Raw genomic sequence first — 11,456 nt, forward strand, 5'->3', positions numbered from 1 at the left:
CTGCTCGGGCTGCCCCCAGAATCAGGCGGTGTGATGGCCACCCAATGGCAAGTGGTGGGCATGACGGTGGAGCACGTGGAGTGCCAAGATGCTGGGGTGGGGGAGGCTCCTGGTCCCTTGGCGGGGACAGGCGAGGTGGGGGGTGAGGAGGCGGACGAGAAGCCTCCGCAGTTTGCGTGCCGGGAGTGCAAGGAGACGTTCTCCACGCTGACGTTGCAACGAAGGCACGAGCGCTCACACCCCGAGCTCCGGCCCTTTCCCTGCACCCAGTGTGGCAAGAGCTTTTCAGACCGGGCTGGGCTGCGCAAACACAGCCGCACACACAGCTCTGTGCGCCCCTACACCTGCCCCCACTGCCCCAAGGCCTTCTTGAGTGCCAGCGACCTACGGAAGCACGAACGCACCCACCCTGTGCCCATGGAGACCCCCACACCTCTCGAGCCCCTTGTGGCTTTGCTAGGGATGCCTGAGGAGGGGCCAGCCTGAGGCCCAGGGCCCTTCCCTCTGAACTCCCAGGAGTTCCGCCCCCACAGGTGCCTCCTGAACCTCCCTTTGCCCAGCTTTCTCTTCTAGACTCCGCATCCCTGCCCCCCATAGCCAGCTTACCTTCCCAACAAAGAGATCTGGGGACGTGGAGGCGGGCACCTGCTGTTCAGAGGCATGGCTCTGTGAGTAACACATTAAAGCATTCACTTTGACCCTGGGTTGTCTCCTGTGTTCTAGTTGGGGGTTCGGAAGGGAGTTTGGGCATTAGATAAGGTTCATTGCAGATTCCTAGATTGACAGATTAGAAGCTAGAAGGGTCTTTCGGTGCATTTTTTTCAAAGTATGTTTTAGAATGCCTTGTGACAAAGGGTTTCATGGTCAAGTAAGTATAGGAAATTCCCTGTGCCTTTCTTGGGGATTCTTGATCAAAAGTGTGTTAAAGTCATTCATAAGTCCCGCAATGAACAAATCTATTTAGCTTTGTTTATCCCATATTTATATAACCATGGAAACCTTTTACTGAGTAGTTCTCCTTCTATCCTTTTTACAGAGAATAAACTGAGGCCCAAAATTAGTATATTCCTTATACACTGCAGTAACAGATTGGAAGATATACTTGAAAAAAAGGGGGTCCCCTTCACAATTACAATACCCATAAACTACAAAGTAAGAAGCCTCACAGGAAACATGCAGAGCCTATATGAAGAAAATGCTCTCTCCAGAAGGATATAAGACATACCATGTACCTAAATGGGAAGACATTACAAGAAGCTGGCCCTAGCCAGTTTGGCTCAGTGGATAGAGCATCAGCCTGTGGACCGAAGGGTCCCTGGTTCAATTCTGGTCAAGGGCACATGCCTTGGTTGCAGGTTCCTTTCTGGCCCGAGCCCTGGTTGGGGCACATGCAGGAGGCAACCAATCGATGTGTTTCTCTCACATTGATATTTCTCTATGTCTTTCCCTCTCCCTTTCACTCTCTCTCTAAAAAAAAATCTATAGAAAGATATCCTTGGGTGAGGATTAAAAAAAAAAAAGATGTTGGATTCTCCCCAGCTTAATGCTTAAATTCCTTGCTATCCAAAGAGGGTTTTTAACAAAACTTGAAAATTGAAAGTTCCTATGCAATACATTTTTAAAAAACAGTGGAGGTGATGTGTTTACATACTAGATAATCAGGCACCAAAGCACTAGAGTAAAAACAGTATCGGCACAAGAATAAATTAGTGGAGGGAGGGAGAGGGTTCAGAAACAGCCCTAACTATTTCTGGAAATTTAGTTTGTGATAAAAATGATTATTCAAATTGGTGGGAAAAGATAGGCTGTTAAATAGCTTTACAGTTATATCTGTACTCTGAAAGGTTACACATCTTTTAACAATATATTTTATTGATTTTTTTTTTTTTTTTACAGAGAGGAAGTGAGAGGGATAGGGAGTTAGAAACATCGATGAGAGAAACATCGATCAGCTGCCTCCTGCACACCCCCTACTGGGGATGTGTCCGCAACCAAGGTACATGCCCTTGACCAGAATCGAACCCGAGACCCTTTAGTCTGCAGGCCGACGCTCTATCCACTGAGCCAAACTGGTTAGGGCTACACATCTTTCTAAGCAATTTTTCAAAGACCAAAATAAATAAAAATGAGGCTTCACATTTAGTGTAACTTGGTACAGCCTGTTGGGAAAATGATTTGATTATATTTATAAAAAAGTTAAATGGACAGCCAAAACCGGTTTGGCTCAGTGGATAGAGCGTTGGCCTGCAGACTGAAAGGTCCCAGGTTCGATTCCGGTCAAGGGCATGTACCTTGGTTGGGGCACATCCCCAGTGGGGAGTGTGCAGGAGGCAGCTGGTCGATGTTTCTCTCTCATCGATGTTTCTAACTCTCTATCTCTCTCCTTTCCTCTCTGTAAAAACTCAATAAAATGTATTTAAAAAAAAAAAAAAGTTAAATGGACATACCCCTTTGGCTCAGCAAGTACACCTCAAGGATTTACACTTCAAATTTCTTTTTCCACTTAAGTGGCAAAATTGAGGATAATGTTTAATACAGCAAAATTTGTGATACTAGGAACACTGTAAATGTCCATTAGCAAAGGACTAAGGCTAGCCACTGTAAAACACTGTGCAGCTGTTTAAGAAATGAGACTTATCAATCTATGTTTTTTAACAATATCAAAAAAGTATGTCAAATGAAAAAAAAGTGCAAAATAGCATGGTTAGTATGGGCGAAATTACACAGAAGTGCTCAAGTTTCTATAGGATAGTTCTAGAAGGATACTTAACTGATTTTGGACTATAAATTTCAGCCACTAAGGCTTTCCCCATTTATAAGCCAAAACAAAGCCAAAGTCAGAATGGACCAGGTCCTCTCCCATGCGTTTGTCATTTCTAGACCTGGGGCCACCAAGTTGGCAGCTTCCGGAAATGTGTGCAGTCTATCTCCAGGCCCATGTGCCAGTCACGAGGGACTTTGCAGCGGCTGGCTCTAGCCTAGGACTGGCATACCAGGTAGCGCCAGGAGTAGAAGTAGTGGGTAATCCCTTGATGTCAGGGGACAGACAGCATTGCCGTGTCCACGTTTTGGAAAAGGCCCTCATTCCTGTTCTCTCTCTCTCTCTTTTTTAAATATATTTTCATTGATTTCAGAGAGGAAGGGAGAGAGAGAGAGAAACACCAATGATGAGATAGAATCAGTGATCAGCTGCCTCCTGCACACCCTACACTGGACATGTGCCCTTGACTGGAAACAAACCTGGGACCCTTCAGTCCACAGGCTGATGCTCTTTCCACTGAGCCAAACCAGCTAAGACCTCATTCCTGTTCTTCATAGCATACGGAGGGGGCATGTGGCAACAGCAGGGCCAGGGTGTCATGACTACAGGAAGAGAGTGCTAGTTTGACCAAGGGCACGCACTGCCCACCCCATACCCAGGGCAAGACAAGCACTGACCCCAGGCCTCCTGCCTGTTCGGCTGGAGCTAAAGTCTGAAAGACGGGGTCCAAGAAAGAAACAAACTAAATGGGGTTGGAACAGAGGGACTTTGGTTACTACTGACTTGACTTGTGACCTTGAGCAAGATGATTTATCTTGGGAGTTGGGGAGGCATCTTTTAGACATTGGTACAAAGATACCACATATATTAATCAACAAGTATATTTGGGCATTTATCTACAATGAAGAAAAAAGTGGGTCTGGGCCTAGACGACCTACTGATCCCCTGGTTCCCTTCTCTGACACTCCAGGCATCCCATAACCAGGCCTGCTTCCTGAGGACTCAAACAAGCTGACTTAAAAAAAAATTAACAGCTATATTAAGATGTAATTCATATACATACAATTAACCCATCTGAAGTGTATAATTTGTTGGTCTTTAGTACTTTCACAGGATTATGCAACCATCACAATCTAATTTTAGAATATTTTTATCCTCCTAAAAGAAACTCCATGCCCATTATGATCTCCCCCCAGCCCCGCCACACACACCCAATTCCTCAGCCAGAGTCAACCACTAATCTTGTATCTGTCTCTATGGATTCATCTATTGTGGACATTTCATGTAGGGATCATGCAATATTTGGTCTTTTGTTACTGGCTTCTTTATATTCTTAGCATAATGTTCTCAAGGTTCATATTGTTTTTTCCTTTTTATTGTCAAATAATATTTCATTTCATGGATATACCACTTTTATTTATCCATTATCAGTGATTGGCAATGGGCTTCCATTTTTGTCAATTGTGAATAATACTGCTCCTGAACATTCACATACAGGTTTTGGTGTGGACGTATTTTTCAGTTCTCTGTGTATATGTCTGGGAGTGGGATTGCTGGGTCATACGGTTACTGTTTAACCATTTGAGGAACTGTCAGACTATTTTCTAAAGTGGCTGCACCATTTACATTCCCACCAACAGGATATAAATGTCCGAATTTTTCCACATCTTCAGCAACAGTGTTATCTGTCTTTTTTATTATAGCCATCCTACTGGATGTGAATTTGTGTTTTGATTTGCATTTTCCTAATGGCTAATGATGTTGAACATCTTTTCATGTATTTATTGGTTATTTTGTATCAGCTTTGGATAATGTCTATTCAAGTCCTTTGCCTATTTTTTTGGTTGTTATTGTTAATCCTCACCTGAGGATATATTTTTTCCATTGATATTTCAAAGAGTGAGAGAGTGGAAGGGAGGAAGGGAGTGGGGAGAGAGAGAGAGAAATATCAAACACATCGATTGGTTGCCTCCTGCACATGTCCCAACCAGGGGCGGGGACTGAACCCACAACCCAGGTACATGCTCTTGACGGGAATTGAACCTGTGACCCTTCAGTGCCTGGGCCAATGCTCTAACCACGGAGACACACCGGCAAGGGCCTTTGCCCATTTTTTAAATTGGGTTGTTTGACTTTTTGCTATTGAGTGCTAAGAGCTCTAGATACAAGTTCCTTACGATTTGCAAAAGTTCTCTCCCATTGTGTGGGTTGTCTTTTTACTTTCTTGATGGTGTCTTTTGAAGCGCAAAAGTTTTACATTTTGATGATGTCCAATTTATTTTTTTCTTTTGTTGCTTGTGCTTTGACGGCCATATCTAAGAAATCATTTCCTAATCCCAGTCATAAAGATTTATGCCTGTGTTTTCATCTAAGAGTTTTATAGGTGTTTATAACCCAGTTATAAACTTACAAGTTTAAAAATTATAAACTATAACTGTTTTATAGCTAAGAGTGCTTAGATTTAGGTCTTTGATCCATTTTGATTCAATTTTTGTATATGGTTTGAGGTAGGAGGTCCAACTTCATTCTTTTATATGTGGATATTCAACTATCCCAGAACTCAGTTGTTGAAAAGGCTTTTCTTTGCCCATTGACATCATTGTTGGTAATAAACTAACTGTAAATATGAGGGTTTATTTCTGAGCTCTCAATTTTATTCCCTGAATATTCCTGTATATCTTTATTTATGCCAGTACCACACTGTTTTGCTTGCTGTAGCTTTGTAGTACATTTTAAAATCAGGACCTGCAAGTCCTCCAACTTGTTCTTCTATTTCAAGATTATTTTTGTTTTTCTGGAACCCTGGCATTTCCATATGAATTTTAGGATCAGCTTATCAATATTTGCAAAAAAGAAAAGAAAAAAGAAGATAGCTGGAATTTTGATAGGGATTGCATTGAATCTATAGATCAGTTTGGAGTATTGCCATCATAATAATATTAAATATTCTGACCCACGAGCATGGGATATTTAAACATTTTATTTAGATGTTTCTTTCAAGTGTGTTCTAGTTTTCAGTGTATAAATATTACAGTTCTTTTGTTAAATTTATATCTAAGTATTTTATTATTTTTGTTGCTATTATAAATGTTATTGTTTTCTATTATAAATGTAATTGTTTTCTTTGTATCATTTGTGAATTGTTCCTTGCTGGTGATGAGAAATACAATAGATTTTTGTACATTATTCTTGTATTCTGCAACCTTATTGAACTAGTTTGTTAGCTCTCGTAGTTTGTGTGTGTGTATTGCTAAGGATTTTCTATATACCGGATCATGTCATTGGTAAATAGAGATAATTTGCTTCTTTTCTAGTCTGGGTGCCTTTTATTTCTTTTTCTTGCTTATTGCCCGGGCTAGAACTGTCAGTATAGTATTGAATAGAAGGGTGGGAGCAGACATCCTGATCTCAGGGGCAAGGCATCCAGTCTTTCACCATTTAAGTATGATGTTAATAGTGAATTTTTAAAAAAATATATTTTATTGATTTTTTACAGAGAGGAAGGGAGAGGGATAGTCAGAAACATTGATGAGAGAAAAACATCGATCAGCTGCTTCCTGCACACGCCCCACTGGGGATGTGCCTGCAACCAAGGTACATGCCCTTGACAGGAATCAAACCTGGGACCCTTGCATCCGCAGGCCAATGCTCTATCCACTGAGCCAAACCGGTTAGGGCAATAGTGAATTTTTGTATATGCTTTTTATCAGCAAGTGAAGGACATTCCCCTTTATTCCTAGTTTCTTAAGCTTTTAAAAATTATTATTATGAAAGTTTTGGATTTTGTCAAATGTATTTTTTGTTTCTATTGAGATAATCATATTTTTTGTTCTTTAGTCTATTAATACTAGAGGTCCAATGGACAAAATTTGTGCAAGAGTAGGCCTTCCTTCCCTTGGCTGCTGACACCGGCTTCCCTCTGGCACTCAGGGCCCGGGCTTCCCTCGCAGCCCCAGCTTCGTCTGGAAGGGCATCCAGAAAGACATCCAGTCTAATTAGCATATTACGCTTTTATTATTATAGATTCTGTATTACATTAATTGATTTTGGATGTCAAACCAACCTTGCATTCCTCAGATAAATCCTACTTGGTCATGCTGTACAATCATTTTTATATATTGCTTGATTTGGTTTGCTAAAGAAAACAAAATTTTGTTGAGGATTTTCATATTTATATTCATATGAAATATTAATCTATAGTTTTTTTATTTTATTGATTGATTTTAGAGAGAGAGAGAGGAAGGAAGAGAGAGAGAAACATTGATTGGTTGTTCCACTTATTTAAGCATTCATTAGTTGCTTCTTGTATGTGCCCTGGCTGGTGCAATGCTCTAACCAACTGAGCTACCCAGCCAGAGCCTGTAGTTTTTCTTGTGATGTCTTTGTCCAGTTTTGTTATCTGGATAATGCTCAGATAGTCTGACTTCTGACCCTCACTTTTCTTCTGCTCCAACTTCCTTTACTTCCCTGGCTCTCTACCAGAACTGCCCCAGGGGGTGAATGCATCTTGGGAGTGCGAAACCATAGCTCTGCTGCTGGAGCAATAGCTGGCATCACCCCTCAGTCTGTACTGTGGACTGGAGTCATCCTCCTCTCCCCAGCCTAGTGGCCAGATAAACAGAAGTTCCTCACAGGAGAATGTTCCAGGATCAGGGCTGAGGCAGAGGAAGGGCAAAGCAGCAGGCCTTGTAGGTTGGGGCAGTTATTCTGGATTTAACTGGGGAATTTTGGAGACTCATTATCAATTACTAGTACATACACACAGCCCACTCTCAACAGAAATCCCTGCCCTTATAGCAGTGGTTCTCAACCTTCTGGCCCTTTAAATTCAGTTCCTCATGTTGTGACCCAACCATAAAATTATTTTCGTTGCTACTTCATAACTGTAATGTTGCTGTTATGAATCGTCATGTAAATATCTGATATGCAGGATGGTCTTAGGTGACCCCTGTGAAAGGGTCGTTCGACCGCCGACGGGGTCGCAACCCACAGGTTGAGAACCCCTGCCTTATAGCCTGCCTTTCTTACAGTCCCTACCCCAGCTCTGACCTCATCTCTTATCTACTACTTCCACTCAGCATGCTAGCCTTCTGTTTATTTGTCCCCAGTCTGTGGCCTTTACACTTGCCCTTCCCTGGAGCTGGAGCCCATTACCCTAAATTTTCCCATGATGCTCTTTCTCTTCAGTCAAGTCTCAGCTCAAATCTTACTGTATTAGGTTTCTACTGCTGCATCTTTAAAAAAAATTTTAAATGGATTTTTAGAGATAAGAAGGGAGAGAGAGAAAAACATCAATTTGTTATTCTACTTATTTATGCATTCACTAGTTGATTCTTATATGTGCCCTGACCTGGGATCAACCCACAACCTTGGCATATTGGGGCAACACTCTAAGCAATTGAGCTACCCATCCAGGGCAAAATATTTTAATTTTTTTAAGGTATTTTCTTTTTTAAAATATATTTTTTTGGTTGTTTTTTTTTTGTTTTTTTTTTACAGAGAGGAAAGGAGAGGGATAGAGAGTTAGAAACATCGATGAGAGAGAAACATCGATCAGCTGCCTCCTACACACCCTCTACTGGGGATGTGGCTACAACCAAGGTACATGCCCTTGACCAGAATCAAACCTGGGACCCTTCAGTCCACAGGCCGACGCTCTATCCACTGAGCCAAACCGGTTAGGGCAAATTTAACATCTTAAAAATAACACCCATTTATTATCTCATAGTTCTGTAGGTCAGACGTCCAGGCTGATTGAGCTGGTTCCCTACTTAGGGTCTCACAAAGCTGAAGTCAAAGTCGTGGCCAGCCTGTCTTCTCATCTGGAGCCTTTGGTGTAGAATTCACTTCCAGTCTCATCTAGGTTATTACTGATTTCAGTTCCATTTGGCTGCAGGACTGAGATCCCCATTTCTTTGCTGACTCAGCCAAAAGTCATTCTCAGCTTCTAATGGCCATCTACATTCCTTGACTGAGGGCCACTCCGTATTAAAAGTTGGCAATAGCACATCAAGTCTTCCTGCTTCAAATTTCTCAGATTTGTTCTGTCTTCCTCTTTTGTCACTAGCCGGAGAAGCTTCTTTACCTTTAAGAACTCATGTAATTACATTGGGGCTACCTGAATAATTCAGAATAATCTATCTTAAGGCCAACTGATTAGTAAACTTAATTATATCTGCAAAATACCTTTTGCCATGTAAGATAATATTCAAAGAGATTAGGGCATGGAACCTTTGGGGGCGATTATTCTCCTTATAGCCCTCAAAAATTTGCATCTGGCCCTAACCGGGTTGGCTCAGTGGATAGAGCATCAGCCGGCAGACTCAAGGGTTCCAGATTCGATTCCGATCGAGGGCATGTACCTTGGTCGCGGGCACATCCCCAGTAGGAGGTGTGCAGGAGGCAGCTGATCAATGTTTCTCTCATCGATGTTTCTGGCTCTCTATCCCTCTCCCTTCCTCTCTGTAAAAAAAAAACCAATAAAATATATATTTTTTAAAAATTTGCATCTGTCCCATATGCAAAGTATGCTCACTTCTTCCCAAGGTCCTTAAAGTCTCATCCCACTACAGCATCAAGTCTGAGTCCAAAACTCTCATACATTTCATCAAATCAAGAGTCCCTAATCTTATCTAAATCGGATGCAGATGTGGCTGTGGGTATAATCCATCCTGGAGCGCAATTCTTCTCATCTGGGGACCTGTGAAACTAAAGTAAAGTCATGTTCTCCAAACATGCTATAGTGGGACAGGCATCAAATAATAGCTACAGACATCCTGGTTCAAAAAGGGGAGAATGGGTTTTTCCAAAATGGTGGCAGGTTAAGTGGAAGTTACCCTGACAATCTCCCAGGACAAAACTGGACTTACAACTAAAATATAGCCAAACCATCCTGAATAATCAACTCAAGACTAGCCGGAGAGACGCCTTATAACCAAGGACATAAAGTGGAGACTGCATAGGGACTAGAAGGAAGAGTGGAGTCATGAGAGGGCTGGCCAGGCTCCCATAGACTACAGCTGAAGTTTCAGGGGGTTCCCACTGAAAATTTTTGTGTCTAAACCCCAAGTTGGGCTCCCCAGCCCAGAACACCAGAACTGAGAAAGATGAATTGGATGTGAAAAACAGAAGGGTTACTGTCTGCCAGCCAGAGATGACTGGAAATGCAGGCACCCTCTTAAAGGACCAACACACAAAATGTTGTGTGCATCCACTCACCTTTGGTTCCAGCAGAGAGAGGGCTGAGTGGACTAGAGCTGTGTGAAAAGAATCCAGGGTTAGGGGCTCTAGGGTTAGCGCTCAGAGGGCAGCAGCCTGTATTCCTGTGCTGAGTCATTCCCCCATATTTCAGAAGACATCTTTCTCAGACAGACCTTTACCACCCAGGCAGCTTTTGCTTGGGCGGGGAAGCAATTGCACCACCCTTTGGAGTTTACACCTTCTTATGGTCTATAACTCAAGGCTCATTAAGAGACTGAGAATAAAAACCAGCTTGCAAGCAGAGGCAGATCTCTGGATGCTTTGAGTCTTTGCCTGATCTGCTGTGTGACCTAAGGCTCAGAAAAGCAGACCTTGGTGTACATCTCGGTATTTTCAAGGCATCCAACCCCAGCAGAGGGAGCCACATGCTGTGGATTGCTGAGAGCTTCAAACAGCATACTCAGGCCCAGTCACAAACAGCATCTGATCACTACAGACCCTCCAAAAACAATGGGAGTCATAGCAGATCTACCTAATACACAGAAACAAACCCAAACAGGCAGCTAAAATGGGAAGACAAAAACAAAAACAAGCCCCAAATGAAAGAACAAGAGAATTCTCCAGAAGAAGAGCTAAATGAAATGGATATAAGAAATTTATCAGATACAGAAATTAGAATATTGGTTACAAGAATGCTCAATTGCATGAGAAAAGATATAGAAACTGTGCAAAATGAGTAGTCGGAAATGAAAAATGACATACCAATAATAAATAACACATAGGAAGGAATAAACAGTAGATTAGAGGAAGCTGGAGATTATATCAATGAATTAGAAGACAGGGTAGAAAAAAATCAATCAGAGAACCAAAAACCCCCCACAAAAAACCACACAATTAAAAAACAGGACAGCTTAAAGGACCTGTGGTACAACATGAAATGTAACAATACTTGCATCATAGGAGTACCAGAAAGTGAAAAAACTGAGCAAGGGATAGAAAACCTGTTTGAAGAAATGACAGCAGAAAATTTCCCTAACCTAGTGAAGGAAAATGTCACACAAGTTCAGGAGGCACAGAAAGTCTCAAGCAAGAAGAACCCAAAGAGCCCTAACTGGTTTGGCTCAAGGTCCTAGGTTCGATTCCAGTCAAGGGCATGTACCTTGGTTGCAGACACATCCCCAGTAGGAGGTGTGCAGGAGGCAGCTGATCGATGTTTTTCTCTCATCGATGTTTCTAACTCTCTATCCCTCTCCCTTCCTCTCTGTAAAAAAAATCAATAAAATATATTTTTTTAAAAGAAGGACCCAAAGAGGCCCACACCTATATACATCATAATTAAAATGCCAAAAATTAACATCAAAGAGAGAATCTTAAAAGGCAGCAAGAGAAAAGCAATTTGTTACCTACAAAGGAGGTCCCATAATGCTGTCAGCTGATTTTTCATCAGACCAGAAGGGAATGGCATGAAGTATTCAAGGAAATGAAAACCAAGGAT

General features: G+C 42.0%; 1 protein-coding gene across 1 annotated transcript in view; it reads left to right on the forward strand.

The window, feature by feature from the left end:
* Nucleotides 1-703, forward strand: part of ZNF668 (zinc finger protein 668) — a 5,033-nt gene extending 4,330 nt beyond the window's left edge. Inside the window, exon 3 of the mRNA XM_015570696.1 lies at nucleotides 2-703. Within this exon, the coding sequence (XP_015426182.1) occupies nucleotides 2-486 (485 nt within the window). The 3' untranslated portion in view covers nucleotides 487-703. The remainder of the gene's footprint in view (nucleotide 1) is intronic.
* The last annotated feature ends 10,753 nt before the right edge of the window (nucleotides 704-11,456 follow it).

The sequence above is a fragment of the Myotis davidii genome, unplaced genomic scaffold (assembly GCF_000327345.1).
Source record: "Myotis davidii unplaced genomic scaffold, ASM32734v1 scaffold1047, whole genome shotgun sequence".
NCBI classification, from domain to species: Eukaryota; Metazoa; Chordata; class Mammalia; order Chiroptera; family Vespertilionidae; genus Myotis; species Myotis davidii.